We start from the raw sequence: 20,877 nt of genomic DNA, 5'->3' as shown, positions 1-20,877 counted from the left end.
TCAGGGAGAGGGAGAGAGAGAGAGTGTGTGTCAGGGAGAGGGAGAGAGTGTGTGTCAGGGAGAGGGAGAGAGAGAGTGCCTGTGTCCCTGTCTCTGTCCCTCTGCCTCTGTCCCTATGCCCCTGTCCCTCTGTGTCCCTCTGCCTCTGTCCCTATGCCCCTGTCCCTCTGTCCTTGTGCCTCTCTCCCTCTCTCTCTCTGCGCCTCCCTCTCTCTCTGCGCCTCCCTCTCTCTCTGCGCCTCCCTCTCACTCTCTGCGCGCCTCTCTCTCTCTGCGCGCCTCTCTCTCTCTGCGCGCCTCTCTCTCTCTGCGCGCCTCTCTCTCTCTGCGCGCCTCTCTCTCTCTCTGCGCGCCTCTCTCTCTCCGCGCCTCTCTCTCTCCGCGCCTCTCTCTCTCCGCGCCTCTCTCTCTCCGCGCCTCTCTCTCTCTCTGCGCCTCTCTCTCTCTGCCTCCCTCCCTCTCTCTCTCTCTCTCTGCGCCTCTCTCTCTCTCTGCGCCTCTCTCTCTCTCTGCGCCTCTCTCTCTGCGCCTCTCTCTCTCTGCGCCTCTCTCTCTCTGCGCCTCTCTCTCTCTCTCTCTGCGCCTCTCTCTCTCTCTGCGCCTCTCTCTCTCTCTCTGCGCCTCTCTCTCTCTCTCTGCGCCTCTCTCTCTCTCTCTGCGCCTCTCTCTCTCTGACTCTCCTTTTTATCTTAACTGCCCTATACCTACACCGAAATAACCTATTCTGCTTTCTTCCGGATCTGACTCAAGTTTCTCACAGGGGACATCGGAAGACAGGTAGGAAACACCTCCCCTCCAGTATAGTACCTTGAGGGACTACGGATCAGGTAAGATCCCAGGCGGGATTGCCGCTTTGGAAATCAAGAGGGGCATCCTGACACTGGTTAATCGGTTCAGAAGTCATTCACATCTGGCTTTTTTAGTTTTTATTTTCGTTTTGTGAGGTAGGTACACACACACACACACACACACAGTACTTTTCTAAATAAACCTACGTTTCTATGAACATTTAAGTTTTTTTTTTTTGCGGCCCACCTATACTTAAACCTTGTTTATTTGGCCCTTGTTAGCATTTGAGTTTGACATGCTTGCTCTACATACTGTAGCCAATTTACCTGCCAAGAAATTTGTTAATGTTCTCTGCTAGCTTCTCTTGCAGAGACTTGTTGCTTAAAATCTTCTCCCTGGCATTTTCGATGACCATTTGCTGAAAAGTAAAAACAAGTCTACCGTAAACCCACATGACAAAGTTCAAACGACGCAGCCAGAAAGCGTGAAAGAAAGCCGTGCCCGGCTCGTGTGTTCACATCACAAAATAGCCCACTGCTGACTTAATAAAAACGAACAGAACAATGCACCTGGAATGAATAAGCTTCACATCTCACTTGTCAGCAAACACCTTGCTTAGATCCGCCATCTTGTATTTTGGCATGTCAGGCACAGCCGCTTTATAGGAATAGGTGACTTATTTAGCTTGTTACCCTTTGGAGTGACAGACTAAGACGACTTTACAGATTTATTTGTAATCGTGGCAAACGGGAACGTGGGAGGGATGTCTCTTTCTTGTGATGATACAGTGTATGTTGTGCAAAACCCCGAGCGTGGGACAAACCATGGATTAAAAAAAAAAAAGTAACACAAACTATTTCTAAAACTATCAAAATCAAATGTTTGCGTTAAAGAGCCATCGAAACATTTTTTTTTCTTTTGTAGCAAGTGGAATACGTGTGGAAAAAAATATATAGTTGGGCAAAATGATAAAGCAAAATGCTAATTTTTACAAGACAAAGGTGAGAAATGATTGGTGCCGCTGACTAAAAATAATGAAGTACAACTCTTTTGCTTTGTATAGATCAGCACAGTTATCCAAGACCAATTTTGATGGACCTGGGAGGTATGTTGTAATCAAATTCACAATACCATTAAATAATGGTAATTCACCCAAGCCCGGTCATGACTGTCAGATAACTGGAGGCAAATCTAGTATATCTACACACAAAAAGAAGCTACATCAGACCAATTATCTTTGGTTAACCTATGAGCTGATATATCAAGTGATGAATTGATTCTAAATGTCAGTAAAAAGCAAACTCTTCAGCAGTGAGGTCTTTTTTTATTTGTATTTTTTTTTAATCATAATCCCCAACTGGAGTGGATAATAATAATAATCATGCTCCAGATGGTACACTCACAGGGAAGTTTCCATCGATGAGCTCTTGGAGTGAGTCGCTGTCCTGCCTGGTTTCTCCTCCTGCTGCAGTGAAAGTGTGCAGAGGTTCACGCCTCCTTCTCTGAGAGTCCCTGAAATAAAAGGGTGGCGGTGTTGGTCGCACCAAAGGTAGCGCTGGGAGAAAATACACATTCGGCTGTTTTGTGGATCTATATTTACATTTCCAGAAAGTATGCACAAAAACAAACTCCTCACGTTTTTCGCCTCATTGGAGATGAGTGTGTAGAAGTAGACGGTGGTCTCTTCTCTGGAGGTCCCAGAGCGACAACTTGTAATGTTTCCTCATCTTGACAAGAAAACGAGTAAGGGTGAAATAAAGCAAACATTTATAAATAAATAATTTACTTATGGTCTAAAAAAATGCTGCTCGTTTTAATTTTAAAACATTTTTAAATCACTGACTAGAATGCACAGTATTCAGCTTGAATTTCTCATCAGAAAGACATGATTGTCCATACGTACGATACTTACTGTTTATACTAACAGCAGAGCTGCTGCATTCAATTATAGATGGTCCGCTGAACAAAGGGTTAGCTATGGCTTGCGTTGTAAGTGGTCTCAGGACTACTTGCGTTGTTGCTATGGGTGTAGATGTTTGTTGGCCCACATGATGCGAGACTGATGAACCAGGGCGTGAGGACGTTACAGGCGACGTTAGCAGTCTCTGGCGCCTTATGTCTTCGATCCCACTTCTCGTGCGAGCTACAAAACATGAAGTTTAATTGTATGGTTTAGCCCCCAAATATATGAACTCTAAGATCAAAGTTAGACTTAGAGAGCAATCAACAAGCCCCTATTTTGCCTTGTGTACTGTATATATATATATATCTTTATTTATATAGCGCCATTAATGTACATAGCGCTTCACAGCAGTAATACACGTGACAATCATATAAATAACAAATGATACAAATAACACACAAAGGGTAGACGTGCTTCAGACATAACCGTAACATTTTGGAAAGGGAGTCCCTGCTCCGAAGAGCTTACAATCTAATTGGTTGGCAGGAAGGACGTACAGAGACAGTAGGAGGGCATTCTGGTAAGTGCGTCTGCAAGGGGCCAAGGTTTATGTATACCGTGTAAAACTATCACTCAGAGCTTCTCATATACTTCCTTAAGCAGGTGTGTTTTGAGTTGGGTCTTGAAAGGTGGATAGAGAGGGTGCTTGTCAGATATTGAGAAGAAGGGCATTCCAGAGGTGCGGGGCAGTCAGTGAGAAAGGTTTAAGGTGGGAGAGGGCTTTAGATACAAAGGGGATAGAGAGAGGACATCCTTGAGCAGAACGTAAGAGTCGGGATAGCGAGAAATAAGAGATGAGATGTAATGAGGGGCAGAAGAGTGTAAAGCTTTAAAAGTGAGGATGAGAATTGAGTGTGTGATACGGGATTTGATAGGAAGCCAGGAGAAGGATTTCAGCAGGGGAGACACTGAGACAGATCTAGGAAAGAGTAGAGTGATTCTGGCAGCAGCGTTTAGGATAGATTGTAGGGGAGACAGGTGAGAGGCAGGAAGGCCGGACAACAGGAGGTTACAGTAGTCGAAAACGGGAGAGAATGAGAACCTGGGTCAGAGTTTTTGCAGTCGAGCAAAAGAGGAAAGGGCGTCTTTGTAAGATTGTGGAGGAAAAAACAACAGGTTTTAGCTACCCTTTGAATGTGAGAGGAGAATGTGAGAGAGGAGTCGAGTGTGATCCTAGGCAGCGTGCTTGGGCTACTGGGTGAAAGATCGGAGTTCCAACAGTAATGTGGAAGGAGGTAGTAGGGCCAGGTTTGGGAAGAAGTATGAGGAGCTCTGTTTTTGCCATGTTAAAGTTTAAGTCGGCAGAGGGCCACACAGGATGATATCGCAGAGAGACATTCAGAAACTTTGGTCTGTACAGCAGGTGTTTGCACAACAATGTGACCTAACACCGCTCACCTTAGTAAGTGCAATAATAATATATAAGATATGGACGATGCATATAGGGAAAGCATAAAGCATAAATAAGGACAAGCAGGGCGATGGTAGAATCACCCAAAAGAACCCGATTTCCTGCACTCAGTCCAGTAGTATAGAGTCTAATAACACACTGAACGTACGATGGGAGAGGTAAGAGGAGATCCAGGATAGAGCTTTGTTCCGAATACCAAGAGTATGGAGAATGTGAAGAAGAAGAGGGTGGTCCACGGTGTCAAACGCTGTTGTGATAAAGAGCGGTTTCTTTGCAATACTATGAAATAATTGAACTTTTAACCCCCTGATCTATGTTATGAAGCATGCACTTACCTCTTTGGTGAGTTTGAAATGCTGCAGAATTCTGCATGCTCCTAAAAAAAGTGGGGAAACATGTTTGGCGTGTGAGCGGCGATATAAGAACAAAAATAACAGGAGAACACCAGTGATCATTTACAGATAGGAGAGCAATCCCAGGAACAACAAGATTTTGTCTTTAAATGGGGCTCAAAATGCCTGCCCCACCCCCTTGACAAACAAGGGCAAAAGCCACTCGTCCCTCCCTCCCCCCAAAAGTAATTCCCTCACCCCCCCTCACAACTCTTACCTGCGACGGGGTGTGGCGATCTCAGTCTTCTCCCCTGCAAATTGTAATTTTTCCCCTGCAGGTCCTGAAAAAATGGCTGCGAGGCCAGCAACGTAGCGCCCTGTTGCCATGGCAACACGCCGCCGGCCATTTTTCCAGGACACGCAGGGGAAACATTACAATTTGCAGGGGAGAAGACGGACCCCGCCGCAGGTAAGAGTTGTGAGGGGGAGGGGGGGAGGAGGTGAGGGAGACACACACACACACAAACCACACTGGAGAATAAAATTGAGAAATATATTGATAGAATTGGAAGCCTGTAACTGGTCACGGTATATACACAAGCTTGAGGATGTTGCAGAAGATCCTCCCAGGCAATGCTAGCAGTGTTCACATTGCTATAGTTTAAGTTGCACACACATAGTTAGATGCGCCAAACGCTATTCAGATGCACAAAACGTCAGCCAATACTGAGAATAGAATGGAGTAAATGTAATAAAACTAGGAACCTGTATCTGGTCACAGTATACACAAGCTTGAGGATGTTGCAAATGATCCACCCAGGCAATGCTAGGAGTGCTCACAAGACAGACAGTACCGAGACCAGTTACACTGTGGTAAAGATGCTCTCACCAAGTATCAGTCATCGCTGAACGCATTACTTCTGGCGTGTCACGGTACCACTCACAAAACCCGGTCATTGGAGCAGCTACCGGTGACATATTTAGATCAGCAGTGCGTGTCTTAATGAGATGGTGTCTGGATATCAGAATCACCTTCCTACCTGATCTGTGCAACAGTGTGATCCAGCTTCTTCCACAGGGACGCCATCATGAGAGGCATCTCGTTCCTCGGCTCTGCGGCGAGAAGGGGAAACGGCCTTACAGGTTTGTGGAGCCCTGTGCTGCTGGTTTATAAAGGGAATTTGCTCTACATAAACGAGGCAGTTACAGCCGCAAAAAGGGAACTAAAAGTAGAATACACTGTGCCAATTTTCTCCACTACATATCCCCGCCGGCTATGGAAATAGCACAGTGAGCACAACACATTCATAAAGGAGCGAGAGCAGCAGGATTAATCAGCAATACGTGGCGCAAAATGAAGAGGGAGAGAAAATTAAAACTGTACAAAAATACGTTATTTAGGACTGAAAGCCAGACCGGTTTTAATGTGGCTGAGGAACGCAAAAATGTAGAAAGAAATTGTAGCGTTAATCACCATGCAGAACTGCTGCAAGCGTGGACCAACGTAACGGTGGCATCTGCACAAGCACAGATACAGGAGGTAAGGATCGCCCTGCTCCCGAGACCTTACAATCCACAGAGAATAAGGGGCAATGCTGAAACAAGAGGTTAAGTGGCTGCTCATAGTGGGATGGAGTATGCCTCCGGAGAGAGTGTGGTCCAGCCACACAGCTGGATTATTGAGGTTTGGGGGTGTGGATGTTAGGGGTTTTAGATAGGGTGGAGTTTGTCCAGTCGCACAGCTGCTCCTAATAGGAATGGGAGGGGGTGCATGTTACGGGTATGTCAGATAAGCTTCCTTAAAAAGGCGAGTTACCCGGGCACAAATAACCCTTACCTTTTGCTTTCAAGGCGACATATTCATTTAAAATGGTCGTCAGGCTTTTTCCAAACAGAGACTGGAAATAAAAACGTAAAACATATGCTCAATAAATTGAGCAATATACAAAAACAGAGAGAGAATCAAGTAATGTTACAACTTCCTAAACAAGCAGGTCTCAGGGGACATGTGACGGGGAGGAGGAGAACGGACAAGGTTTGTACTAACTTTCAGGGTTATGATGTGAATGCAAATACACATATTATAATAAATGCAAATCTTGCTGCCTAGCACAAGAAGGCCTGAGCCTGTGTATCAGATCAGCAGGGTCACTTCATGGCACTTTACAGCTGTCCCCAGGAGCATATGTTGTGCACCAGCAATGTTATTCATTATATACGGGGCCTTTAGGACGGTTAAGTAACATTTTTAAACCCTCAAATACCCAAAGGGCCTGGAACACATTGCCAAGCAATGTCCTGACCCACAATGCCAACGCAATGTCCTGACCCACAATGCCAACGCAATGTCCTGACCCACAATGCCAACGCAATGTCCTGACCCACAATGCCAACGCAATGTCCTGACCCACAATGCCAACGCAATGTCCTGACCCACAATGCCAACGCAATGTGCTGCGGGTCCCTCGCTCACTCAAGGGGTTAATGGACACCTAACAGGGGAGCTGGAGGAGATGCAGTTCGGACAGAATATAATGGCCGTTTGCAGGTTTATTGCCAACAAAATTTGAGTGAAGCAAGAACAAACAGTGCAAAGTGTTCCTGTAAGTGTATTGCAATGTATAAATGGAGGCACCATGGAAGAATAAAACTAGAGAAGCAGTCTGCCCAGGACCGAGAATTGTGTAAATAGTAGACATGGTGCTTGACTAGAGAGATATAAACTGCAAAATACAACTCATTGTTAGGGAAGACAACCAAGTATATATCTCTAGTAGTGAGCACACCAGGTGATAAGAGCCATGGCACTATTTACATTTACTAAGCGTCTATTACTATCTGCAGCGAGATTAGCCAATTACCTCCTGGAACACATTATAGATACAAGTGTTTTCCAGCAGTACTGCTCTGTTGTATTCCGGATTCCAAGTTTGAATATTCTGTAGGACATTGGTCCGATGTGCAAGGCTGCGGCCCCGCTGAATGCGCTGCACACGCGCCTGTGAGACTGGCGGCACGTGCAGCCGAGTCCCCCGGTCTGCAGTGAGCTGCAGGGGGAAAGACAGGGGGGAGCGACGAGGGAGCGGCCGTGACATCACCCGGCAGGTTCGCACTCATTGGCTGAATCGACCGGGGGGCGTGGCCTAGCGCTCCGTCACGAGTCCTTTTCTCAATTTTCTTGAGCGCAGGAGTTTGTCAGCGCAGCGGCCCCCCCCTCGCAGCGGGCCCGGCCCCCTTGTGGGGCGGCTCTTGTCCCTGTAGCGTCCGCCACAGCGGGCGCTGCAGTAGCCAGCAAGGACCTGGCCTAACTAGCGTGGCTGTATTTTTACACACACATATCCCCCGTTTACTTGGCCTATCTAATGACGAGTAGCCACACCTGAAGCAAGTAATCACTATGCATTAACTAATATACATCTCAGTTGGTGTTTTTTAGTGCATTGGAGGATTTTATGGGCTTACACTTTGTTGCTATTTCTTACGACACTGTATACTGTATATATTATAGCATTAAGCAATTTGTATTAGAGGAATATTGCGCATAAAGTCTTACAAACCATCTCTTTACATACTGGGTTTGTACTTGTGATCTGACGACTATATCAGATCGCCTGAACCTTTATCCTTCCCCTCCCCCTTAACCCTCCTAGTTTTAGCTGCCTTATTTTAATACATTAAATGTTACGTTTTAAAAAACTTCGAAATCTTAATTATGATGATTATTACCTGGTGTGCTCACTACACGAGATATACTTGGGTCTCTCCCCTAAAAACGCGTTGCATCATGGAAGAAACCTGTGGGATGCCACAAAAAACGGACGCAAAACCGTTCTCTCACTTTTCATTGTCCCTTTCCTGACATGCCACAAGAAACGACTGATTGTGCGGGGCTAGTTATTCTAGCAGAGCACAGTCGCAGGAGTCATTCAGCTCATAAGATGGAACAAAGATTAAGGCAAGTTACCAAATATGAATGTCAAAACCATTAACAAGGAAGAATGTGTTAGTAACTCTGATAAACTGGAGTTCTGTATATAGAGTCAGGATGTGCCCTGCTATTTTGTTGGTGCCTTCATGTGTATTTTAACACCCAGCAGTACTAATTCTAATATTCTCCTGTTAAGCAGTATACTCAAGTCAGATGAGCTTGCCATAAAGTACAGTATATATTCTTGTGTAATGTAATCATCTCATATAGTGGATAATATTATATCTTCTATAGCGCAAGAGAGGTGCGGGCGTAAGACTGGAGGGTGGGTAGACACAAAGCTGGTAGTAAAGCACTGAAATATTACTGGGCGCCTCACCAGCACACAGCCCGGGACAAAACCTTCATCTGTGTAATGATCTGCATACTCCTTCAAGTTGGGGCTTTCTGCTATGAATGCTCGGCACGTAGATGCAAGTTTCTCCTGCTGCAGGTAGCCTGAAACCCAGACAAGAAAACACATGTTACACACTAAACAGATCCAGTATATAAAAGCAGGGGTGCTTAATTTTTTAGGATATCCCTGCTTCAGCGCAGGTGCCTCAGAGGCTCAGTCGAAGACTGATTGAGCCACTTGTGCTGAAGCAGGGATATCCTGAAAACTAGACTTGATGGGGGGGGGGGCTTGAGGACTGGAGTTGAGCAACTCTGATATAAAAGCATACCCGGTATGCAGAATATTATGCTCAGCCGCCAAAACACAGCAATATATAGCAATATTGAGTCCAAGTATGAATGAAGAATTCCAACTATAAATCTTTGAAGATCCAAATAAATATTAGTGGAGCTCAGCAATAGTTAATGGGAGGTTCAGGTCTCTTTATAGCAAAGTATGGTGAATTAGGCAATTTAAAAAACAAAACAATATAGTATATGGTCAAACAAACACAAAACACGAGTTAACCTATTTGCATCAATGTTTTTGTGCGGAATATATCCTCAGGATTAAATATTCTGCGAGGTCTCCTGGACATTTGATTAATTTTGACTATATACAAAACATCACGACTTGAATTACACATACAAACTCAACTCGGGCAAAACATAACACAAAAGTAAAACCAGTTTCTCAATATGTACATTTATACTACTTCCCAGGCATGAGAGCAATGGTACTATACACTTGTAGGCTCAAAAGAGACAATGTACAAACAGTTTCTAGTCAATCCTCAATAAATCATGTGGCGTGAATACATCTTTATATCTTTACCTTTACGCAGGGGTGGGGAAGCTTTTTTCTGCCAAGGGCCATTTGGATATTTATAACATCATTCGAGGGCCATCCAAAATTATCAACTTAAAAATTAGCCTGCTGACACACACACACACACACACACACACACACACACACACACACACACACACACACACACACACACACACACACACACACACACACACACACACACACACACACACACACACACACACACACACACACACACACACACACACACGTGCAGGGGGGGGGGGAAATCACACTCTCCCTGACCCACACTCTCCCTGACCCACACTCTCCCTGACCCACACTCTCCCTGACCCACACTCAAGCAAAATCCTACTGAAGGCTCCAAAGACAAGTGTTAAACTTGAGTGGCACTCAGTTCAAGTGAGTGACACTTGACAGGACCGCAGACACGGCAATCAAGTTCAATGCACTGAGTGAGTGCGACTTAGTCTTCCTGAAGTAAAAAATTGCAAATTGAATACAAATACTCCAAATACTACCTGCACCAAAATCCATCACCAATGATGCTAAACAAGAATGACAATCAGCTGCAAGAAGTGACAACTTGAAATGCATGAGGGACGGTCTGACAGCTTAGATCCCACTGAGTCATTTTATGGGGCACAGATCATGGGGGGTGGGGGGAGTGTCTGCAAAAGTTAATCATACAACAACATGTATTGAAGTCAGGGAGACCAATGATGCTGGGATTAGGTGTCACTCAGTGACTGAGTGACAGGCCTGGTGGTGTCCCAGGGCCCTCCTGCCCTCTCCGCCAGGGCCCTGCGTGGCTCCCTCTCCCCCTCCTCCGCAGCTGCTGCACGGTGTGGGGAGGAGGAGAGTCGGTAGTGAGGTGGCTCTCCCTCTGCAGCTGCTGCACGATGTGGGGAGGAGGAGGAGGAGAGTCGGTAGTGAGGTGTCTCTCCCTCCGCAGACTCGAACTTCCATCCCCCAAGCCAGTGATTCACAACCTTTTCTGTTTGGAGGAACCCTTTAAGTATTTTGTAACATTTTGGGGAACCCCTATCTGGATGACATATTTGACAGGGGTAAATCACAAAATAGACGTGTAAAGCAGTGGGGGTAATAAATAATCATTAACTCATACTTTTGAATAAACAATGTGTATATATTTTGTAATGATTTTGGTGTAAACACCCCCCCCCTACATCTCACATCACCCCCCCCCCCCCCCACATCTCACATCATCCCCCACTGATCAATCGATCTCTCTCCCCCTCTCTCCTCTCCCCCCTTCTCTCTCCTCTACCTTTCTCCCTCCTCTCCCTCGTTCTGTCTCCTCTCCCTTTCTACCTCATTCTCTCTCCTCTCCCCCCCTCCTCCCTCTCTCTCTCTACCTCTCCTTCTCTCCCTCCTCTGTCCTCTCTCCCCTCTCCCTCCTGTCTCCTCTTTATCTCTACCTCTCTCTCCTCTCCTCTCCCTCATTCTCTCTCCACATCTCTCTCCTCTCCCCCCTCTCTTCTATCCCTTCCTCTCTCCCCTCTCTCTACCTCTCCTCTCTCCTGTCCCCCTCTGTCCTCTCCCTCTCTACCTCCTTTCCCTCATTCTCTCTCCACATCTCTCTCCTCTCCCTCCCTCTCCTCTCCCCTCCCTCTCCTCTCCCCTCCCTCTCCTCTCCCCTCCCTCTCCTCTCCCCTCCCTCTCCTCTCCCCTCCCTCTCCTCTCCCCTCCCTCTCCTCTCCCCTCTCCCCTCCCTCTCCTCTCCCCTCCCTCTCCCTCCTTTTGTCTCCTCAATCTCATTCTCTCTCCCCTCCCCATCTCCATCTCTCCCTCTCTCCTCTTCCCTCTCTCTTCTATCCCCTCTCCCCCCTCCCCCTCCTCTCCCCATCTCTCCCTCTCTCCTCTTCCCTCTCTCTTCTATCCCCTCTCCTCTCCCCCTCCTTCTCTCTCTACCTCTCTCCTGTCCCTCCTCTGTCCTCTCCTTCCCCTCTCTGGCTCCTTTCCTCTTCCTTTCTCCCTCTACCTTTCCTTCTCTCTCCTCTCCCACCCGCTCTCCCCCTCTCCCACCCTCTCTCCCCCTCTCCCATCCTCTCTCCCCCTCTCCCATCCTCTCTCCCCCTCTCCCATCCTCTCTCCCCCTCTCCCATCCTCTCTCCCCCTCTCCCATCCTCTCTCCCCCTCTCCCATCCTCTCTGACACACACACACACACACACACACTCAGTTTGACACACACACACACACACACACACACACACACACACACACACACACTCAGTTTGACACACACACACACACACACACACACACTCAGTTTGACACACACACACACACACACACACTCAGTTTGACACACACACACACACACACACTCAGTTTGACACACACACACACACACACACACACTCAGTTTGACACACACACACACACACTCAGACTGACACTGACACACACACACACACACACACACACACACCTGGGACCCCTTCTCTTTTGTCTCTACACACTCTCTCTAGGTGACCTAATCACATCTTTTGGGTTTAAATATCACCTCTATGCTGACGACACACAAATTTACCTTTCAACCCCTGACCTTACACCTGCTATACAGACCAAAGTTTCTGAATGCCTCTCTGGAATATCATCCTGGATGGCCATCCGCCGACTGAAACTTAACATGGCAAAAACAGAGCTCCTTATACTACCTCCCAAACCTGGCCCTACTACATCCTTCCACATTGCTATTGGAAATACGATCATTCACCCAGTAGCCCAAGCACGCTGCCTAGGGGTCACACTTGATTCCTCTCTCTCATTCTCCTCTCATATTCAAAACGTTTCTAAAACTTGTCGCTTTTTCCTCCGCAATATAACAAAGATACGCCCTTTCCTCTGTTACTCAACTGCTAAAACTCTGACTCAGGCCCTCATTCTCTCACGTCTCGATTACTGCAACCTCCTGCTGTCCGGCCTTCCTACCTCTCACCTGTCTCCCTTACAATCTATCCTAAACACTGCTGCCAGAATCACTCTACTCTTTCCTAAATCTGTCTCAGCGTCTCCCCTGCTGAAATCCCTCTCCTGGCTTCCGATTAAATCGCGTATCTCACACTCAATTCTACTGCTCACTTTTAAAGCTTTACATTCTTCTGCCCCTCATTACATCTCAGCCCTAATTTCTCGCTATGCACCATCACGACTCTTGCGTTCTTCTCAAGGATGTCTTCTTTCTACCCCCTTTGTATCTAAAGCTCTCTCCCGCCTTAAACCTTTCTCACTTTCTGCCCCACACCTCTGGAATGCCCTTCCCCTCAATACCCGACTAGCCCCCTCGCTATCCACCTTTAAGACCCACCTTAAGACACATCTGCTTAAAGAAGCATATGAGTAGCACTGGATAATCATGGACACATGACACAAAGCTTGGCCCCCTGCAGAAGCACTTACTAGTATTCCCTCCTACTGTCTCTGTACGTTCTCCCTACCTACCAATTAGATTGTAAGCTCCTCGGAGCAGGGACTCCTTCCTTAATGTTACTTTTACAGTATGTCTGAAGCACTTATTCCCATGATCTGTTATTTATATTTGTTATTTATATGACATGTATTACTACTGTGAAGCGCTATGTACATTTTATGGCGCTATACAAATAAAGACATACATACATACATACACACACACACACTCAGACTGACACACACACACACACACACACACACACACACACACACACACACACACACTCAGACTGACACACACACACACACACACACACACTCAGACTGACACACACACACACACACACACACACACAGACTGACACACACACACACACTCAGACTGACACACACACACACACACACACACACATCATGATTAGATCCTGAATTTTATTTACTTAGATATTTTATTTACTTAGATGTTGTTTTAAATGCCTATTTGTATTAACACTGCGCCGTTTTTGAACACTGAGTTATGTACCTATTTATTGGAGAACCAGTGTATCTTTTAAATTTTCAATTATATAATTGTTATATTAAATTGGTTAATTGCTTATTTGTTCAATTGTTTAGTATATATAAACCCACAACTCATTTGAGAATTATTCATTGCTCCTGAGGAAGTTGTCTAGTACGACGAAACGCGTAGATCGACACTATGGTCTGCCTTTCTTTTGCATGTCTCTGATCCACTCACATCTACTGACGTCTGAGCTGAGGTGCTGATTTCTTATGCTGTAAACCTGGGCTGTTGTTCCTGAAGATCCTGACACCTTTCTACCTGCTGTGTAGATCAATGCTTTTTACCTTTTGACCTGCTGTAAGTAGGCATTGCTATAGAGTCAAGACATACATGTTTTATCCAGATTGAAAAGAACTTATTACACTATTGTATGCATTTTATTTTTATTTTTCATGGTGTATCCCTGCTATCTTCGCTCCCTTCCCATCCCGGACAAACACACACACACACACACACACACACACACACACACACACACACACACAGACTGACACACACACACACAGACTGACACACACACACACACACACACACACACACACACAGACAGACAGACAGACTGACACACACACACACAGACAGACTGACACACACACACACAGACAGACTGACACACACACACACACACACACACACACACAGACAGACTGACACACACACTCAGACTGACACACACACACACAGACAGACTGACACACACACACACACACACACACACACACACACACACTCAGACTGACACACACTCAGACTGACACACACTCAGACTGACACACACTCAGACTGACACACACTCAGACTGACACACACTCAGACTGACACACACTCAGACTGACACACACTCAGACTGACACACACTCAGACTGACACACACTCAGACTGACACACACTCAGACTGACACACACTCAGACTGACACACACTCAGACTGACACACACTCAGACTGACACACACTCAGACTGACACACACACACAAGCAACTTTGAGCAGAAGCAGCATCTCCCTTCTACCTCCGGTCACATGAAAAGTTCACAGAAGAAGCCGACACCACAGATGACCTCCCTCCCTCCTCCCTCTCAGCTCACAGGCTGGAAGCAGTGAGGACTGCACGTGAGCTCCTAGGAGGGAGGAGAGCGATGGGGGGAGAGCCCGGTTGGGAATCACTGCCCCAAGAAACACTCCTCTTATAGCCCCCCCCATTAATGGTTTTTGAGGCAAAAAGTGACACTGGGTGCTCTTTTGCATGTCATTTCCCAGAATCCCTTGCTGCAGTGGAAGTGCTGTATGCTGGGTGATAATGGGGAAAGGCGGGGTTGCAGACCTGCCTCAGACATGCAAATGAGCATACAGCTGTATTTGCATATTTGCTTTCCTGTGGAGGGTTTTTGTCACTTTTTTTACTCACCATAACTTAACTCAGTATTATATATAGATAGATAGATATATATCAAAAGGAGTGCTAGTTGGCGTGGCTAAATGTATACAACAAAAAAAACAAACAAAGATGCTCAAAGCTACTTCCAATGTGACAAAAATACACAGTGCAATACCTATATATTCTCTTGAAAAACGGTCATTTAGTTTAACCCTTTGGTCAAAGCGTCTTAAGCCTGCTATCCAACTTCAAGGCATGACCGTAGCATAGCATAATTAATATTTAGGCTTGAAATCATCTTCCCCAGGCACTATATAAAGATATATATATATATATATATATATATATATATACACACACACACATATCTCCGCCTTAGCAAGTGGTTTATTCCTTTAAAATAAAAATATAAACATAAAACAAGCAGTGTATTATTACTGACAGAGCTGCTGGGAACCACTGAGCCGAACACTTCAGGTGATATCCCTCACAGCTTAGTTTGTGTTTTTTATATTAAAAAAAAGAGTAAGGCCTCGTCCCCACTGCTCGCACTATGGCGTGCGCGGGGCCAACAAGATACGGCCCTCTCCGGGGCTGGCCCCAGTCACTGCCGACGCGCGCCAGCAGCAAGAGCGATGTACGACCATCTTTGCCAAAAGACAAGATTTTTGTCTTTTGGCCCGGCGGCCAAGCATTTGCCACGTTACGGCGGCGGTTCAGCCAATGAGGGCGAACCAGCTGTGTGATGTCATGGCCGCGCCCCCGCATCGCGAGCGATCCGAAGTCCTTCAGATCACTCGGATGCAGGGAACGAGCGTCGCCAGGCACCCCATCACGCGCACTGGGGCTGGAGCCTAAGCCAAGGGTATCAAGATGTACACACGTCACATGATTGCTAATAAAACTGAACGTCATGCTTAATCTTTTTGGTTACAAGACAAAGTAAATAAAAATACCCCTTGTTAGCACATTCGCATGTCTCAGACAGGTCTGTAACCCTGCTTTTCCCCATTATCGCTTAGCAAACAGTGCTTTCACTGCAGCAAGGGATTCTGGGAAATGACATGCAAATGAGTACAGTGTGTCACTCTTTACTTCTTATCCATTTTAACATTGACCCCATATGAGCTTCTGCCAGCCGTATTACACAGCATTTCAGCACGGCCTGGGATAAAAAAAAGGGCACAACCAGTAAACCTACTCACTGAAAGCCGTTTCAACCTTTTGGGTCTCACCAGTGCGAGGTTGATTGCTGGCTATGCAACGTGAATCGGGTACGTAGGTATAAAATGGACATTAAAAAAGTTATGGTGTGTACAAAAAGTGACAAAAACTCTCCACCGTACAGTGTTAGAGTGCTAAAATTTAACCCTTGAGAAGCCAGAATTCTTCCAGGATTGCAACCACAGGATCGATATGGGGTAGCAACCAGGCAACGAGTTACACGAACATAAGTGGAATGCACATCACATATGTCCAATGGAGCAGTGAACCTCATCTCTCCCTAGAGAACGGGCACAAATAAAATGCCATTCCCTGTAGAGTTAATAACTATTTCAACCTATCAGGTGAACCAACAAATGAATATATGCATACACAGCACAAATTCCTCACTTGTGTGACACTCGTCATTAAATACCCGATGACAGGCATGGGCTGAAACGCTGTAATACACATGTACAAATACAGATCACTCGCAAAGCCCAACACGAAATTCCAATGTTACTTGCAAGAGCGACCAATTTCCAGCTCACTTTAGTTAACAGAGTACAATGTCCTTCTTTGGATACACTGCATCACATACAAAGCATCATATAGAAACATTTCCATTCACTTACTTGTTTGTGGGAAAACCTAACGCTGCTACTAAGTGACAAAAACCTGCCATGTCTCACTTATCTTAACCTCACTTTTTTGCAAAACTAGCCTCACATGTCAACGGTATCTCACGTCAGAACATATGTCTTATATAATGCGGCCATTGCACACAGCATTGCACACAGCCCCTGCCCCAAAGAGCTTACAAGATAACATTGTCCGCGACACAGGAAAATAAAAGTGACTTGCCGGAGGTCACAGGGAGAACGGACATTGGGATTCACCCACTTCTAAGGCAGCAAGTTTACCACTGCGCTTCTCCTTCAGCCCTATAAAACATAGATAGTATTTGCAAAGGGCTGAAGGAGAAGCGCATTGGTAAAGTCGCTGCCTTTGAATTGGGTGGACCCGCCAACATTTTGTATATGAAAATAGGTCCCACTGTAATTCCTCTACTCGTGTCAAACTGAGGCACTTCCAAGCAGTTACCATGGGAGTCCCATAACCTGTGCAGCTTAATACACACCTTTAAGGCAGCGCTTATAGTGCCGGTGTCGTCGCCCAAAAACAAATGCATTGTTGCCGCCGCGTGCGCTTATAGTAAGCGCGACGGCGACAAAGCGACGCGATTTTTGGTAGCCGTAATTATTTGATTTTTCAGGGGCTGTCGCCTCATGTGACAGCCCCGGAACCAATCAGGAGCCTGGTCGCCTGAGACACCGCCGCAAAGCGAAATACAACTTTCGCTTGCGGCGACGGGTGACGTCACGTCGCCGGCACTATAGGCGCGGCCTAATAGGTACAGCTGGTCTTACAGGACAAAGCCATGTAGGGTACCTGTAACCGTTGGAGGGACTATATATACACACGTACATATATTTGTGCTTATAAAGTGCAGAAAATGCGCACAACTCGCCTCCGATATATCAGAGACATTATAAACATAGATTGTAAACTCTCCGGGGCAGGTGTTTCCTTTCCTACGGTCTGACCTGGTCCTACTTATTGTACTATAATTCCCTGTAGCGTATTGCCTCTCTGTAAAGCGCAGAGTACACTGTGGGCGCGATATAAATTAAGATACACACACATGATGTGTGATAGAAAGAAACGAGACATGTAAACACTGGGACACTGCCAGTAACTGCCTTCACATGATAATATCTCCCCCTTTTTATCCTGCTCCTTGTCACCACTCACCCAGCACCAGCCGGGCCACATCGGACGGGAGCAGCATGATACGGCCGGGCTCAGGCCGCCGGTCCCCCTCCCCGGACTGGACACCGCCTCCTGTCCGGCACCGATCGCCAACACCGCGGCCTCGATCTCAGCCCTCCCGCGCTGAGCTTCGTGTCACACTGAATTGCATCCGGGTCCCCCCCCCAAGCGCCGCTTCTTCAGTTCCGTGCACCCGACGTGCAGCTGTGGGGTTATGTGAGCACGGGGCCCGGGGCATGCTCGTTATGTTACAGTGCACCGGGGGTGACAGACACACGGAGGACAGGGCTTCTTATTGTTGCAATCATTTCACTGGAGATGATATATATATATTTTAATAATTTCTGACTTCAAATATGAACACAATAAAAGTGGAGGTCACTGATTTATTATTACCCTTTATTGTTTATATATCCCCGGGATCCTTGCTCGGTATGACGCCCTCCGGTGTGGCTGTGATCTCCGAGTCCTCGGAAGTGAAAGTGAGTGAGCCGGGGGACGGGATAGAGTGTAACACCGCGGACAGCGCGGGAGATCAGAGCAAGGAGAGGCAGCGGCGGGGCCGAGGTAAGGGCCGGGGTATACGGGGCAGTTAGAGGGGGTGGGATATACGGGGCCGAGGTAGGGGCCGGGGTATGCGGGGCAGTTAGAGGGGGTGGGGTATACGGGGCAGTTAGAGGGGGTGGGTGAGAGATGATGCTCAGTACCAGTCTTTTCACATTGTGTTTATTGCTTGCTTTCCCCTACTGCTCCATTCACCACATCTGTTATTGTCCAACATGTATAAGGAGCGCTGGTGTCATGTCCGTTGTTGTGCACTGTAGGAGATGTTTGATTTATTGTAGTTCTGCTCCTTTGTGTGATATCAGGAGGTGCCAAACATGAGTTTCCACAGACACCCCCCCCACCCCCCTTCTTATCAGCCCTATAACAGAAACGTGGTGGGCTATTGGTCTTTGAGTATAGGGCGCTTGTCAATCAAGTGTTTACCCATCCAGTATCTCTTCATTTCCAAAGAAATCCAAACAGACAGGTGTTTGAGTTAAGAATGATTATATTTGCTTAAGGAAGGCAGATACGTTGGGAATTTGTTATAAAAAATTGCATTTGGCAAACTAACAGTGATTGCCCCTTTTATAGGGAGCACTGATCGCATTGCAGCAAGTGATTCTGGGAAATGACATGCAAATGAGCACACCGTGTTTACTTTTTTTGCCTCTTATCCATTTCAACATGGATCCCTATAAGCTTATGTCTGCCTCATTACACAGCTTTTCAGCAAGGTCTGGGTTAAAGAAGTACGTAGCAAGTAAAACCTACTCCCAGACAGCTGTTTTGACCTTTTGGGTCTCATCAGTGTCAGGCCGGTTATGCTGACTTTGCAATGTGAAGCTGGAATAGGTTTCGACCACACCTTATATAAGTTATGGTGGGTAAAACAGGGACAAAACCCGCCACCGTACAGTAAATAAAAAATGTCACTTGTGAGCACAGTCACGTCTGACAGGTATGCAACCCGGCTTTCACCACTAGCTCTTAGCATAAAGTGTTTCGACTGCAGCCAGGGATTCTGGGAAATGACATTTTAATGCACACAGTGCTCCATTTTTATTTTAAAACTAGCTGAGAGACCCGGCGTTGCCTGGGATTAAAATTTCCCGCTCCCTCCTCTCTCCACTCCCCCTGTCTCTTTCTCCGCTCCCCCTCTCTCTCCGCTCCCCCTCTCTCTCCGCTCTCCCCCCCCCCCTGCGCAGCTCCGGTCTCCCCCCCCCCCCTGCGCAACTCCGGTCTCCCGCCCCCCCCCCCCTCCCTGCGCAACTCCGGTCTCCCGCCCCCCCCCCCCCTTGCGCAACTCCGGTCTCCCGCCCCCCCCCCCCCCCTTGCGCAACTCCGGTCTCCCACCCCCCCCCCCCCCTAGCTGAGAGACCCGGCGTTGCCTGGGATGTAAATCCCTAATTGTTTGGGGGGGTGGTGAATCTTGGGTGGGGGGGTGGTGAATCTTGGGTGGGGGGTGGTGAATCTAGGGAGGGGGGGGCCGCACTGTGTACATCCTTCGGGGAGACGCGTCGCTAAGTAACGGGAGCATTGTGCGCATGTGCAATGAGCTGCGGGTGAGGGGGGGGGGGTGATGGGGCGGGGAGCCGAGCTGTGGGTGGGGAGGTGAGGTGGGGGGGTGATGGGGGAGGGTAGCCGGCGGTCCGGGCCGCTGGGTGCGTGTGTGTGGCAGTTGGGCGAGGGGGAAGGTGAGCTGCGAGTGAGGAGGAGAAGAGAGTGGCAGTTGGGTGACGTCATAGAGCCACTCAGGCCAATGAGAGGGGGCGGGGCAGGGATACGGACCAATCAGATTGGCCAGAGGCTGAGTGACAGACCCACGGATCAATCAGATTCACCACATCTACTATCAACCCCACAAATTTCAATTTTATATATTAAGATGGAAACGCTCCTCAACACCTGAATAGCAGAGATGAGTCGAGGAATGAATTAAAGGCAGAAAACAGTGCACAGTGATGCTAAAAAAGTAAATATCGACTTATCGTCATATATTTATAATTGTGATATTGCTCCCTTACTGATAAATTGCCCAACTCTAGTTGGGGCTCAGCACTAGAGATGAGTGAGATTAGGTGACTGGGCCCCAATCTCAATGAGAGCGGCATCTCCATGCAATATGCAGAGATCTCGTCTCCCACAAGCATACAGTGATTGTGGGTTTCGAGGAGCAGGAGAGAGTGAGAGGCTTGAATAGGGTTATTAGTGGTATATAAGGA

General features: G+C 47.1%; 2 protein-coding genes across 8 annotated transcripts in view; one reads left to right on the top strand and one right to left on the bottom strand.

Annotated features, from left to right (window-relative positions):
- Positions 1-18,577, bottom strand: part of NPAT (nuclear protein, coactivator of histone transcription) — a 76,647-nt gene extending 58,070 nt beyond the window's left edge. Inside the window, exons 1-10 of one of the 2 annotated variants that reach the window (XM_075592359.1) lie at positions 18,503-18,544; positions 18,089-18,418; positions 8,803-8,921; positions 6,333-6,393; positions 5,536-5,608; positions 4,499-4,539; positions 2,702-2,932; positions 2,426-2,516; positions 2,193-2,301; positions 1,116-1,207 (exon numbers count right to left, since the gene is read on the bottom strand). In XM_075592359.1, coding sequence (XP_075448474.1) covers positions 1,116-1,207; positions 2,193-2,301; positions 2,426-2,516; positions 2,702-2,932; positions 4,499-4,539; positions 5,536-5,608; positions 6,333-6,393; positions 8,803-8,921; positions 18,089-18,125 — 854 coding nt within the window. In that variant the 5' untranslated portion in view covers positions 18,126-18,418; positions 18,503-18,544. Of the gene's footprint in view, positions 1-1,115; positions 1,208-2,192; positions 2,302-2,425; positions 2,517-2,701; positions 2,933-4,498; positions 4,540-5,535; positions 5,609-6,332; positions 6,394-8,802; positions 8,922-18,088; positions 18,419-18,502 lie in introns of both variants that reach the window. The other variant, XM_075592360.1, reaches the window with a different exon arrangement.
- The window catches only part of ATM (ATM serine/threonine kinase), a 124,830-nt gene continuing 122,221 nt past the window's right edge, over positions 18,269-20,877 (top strand). For 2 of the 6 annotated variants that reach the window (XM_075592356.1, XM_075592357.1), the window contains exon 1: positions 18,270-18,673. The gene's annotated coding sequence lies outside the window, so the exon portion shown is untranslated. Of the gene's footprint in view, positions 18,674-20,877 lie in introns of all 6 variants that reach the window. The other 4 variants (XR_012800016.1, XM_075592355.1, XM_075592354.1 and 1 more) reach the window with 4 other exon arrangements.

Source organism: Ascaphus truei, chromosome 3 (genome assembly GCF_040206685.1).
Source record: "Ascaphus truei isolate aAscTru1 chromosome 3, aAscTru1.hap1, whole genome shotgun sequence".
Classification (NCBI taxonomy): Eukaryota; Metazoa; Chordata; class Amphibia; order Anura; family Ascaphidae; genus Ascaphus; species Ascaphus truei.
The sequence above is the reverse complement of the archived record's forward strand: the minus strand, read 5'-3'. Positions and strand labels throughout refer to the sequence as shown.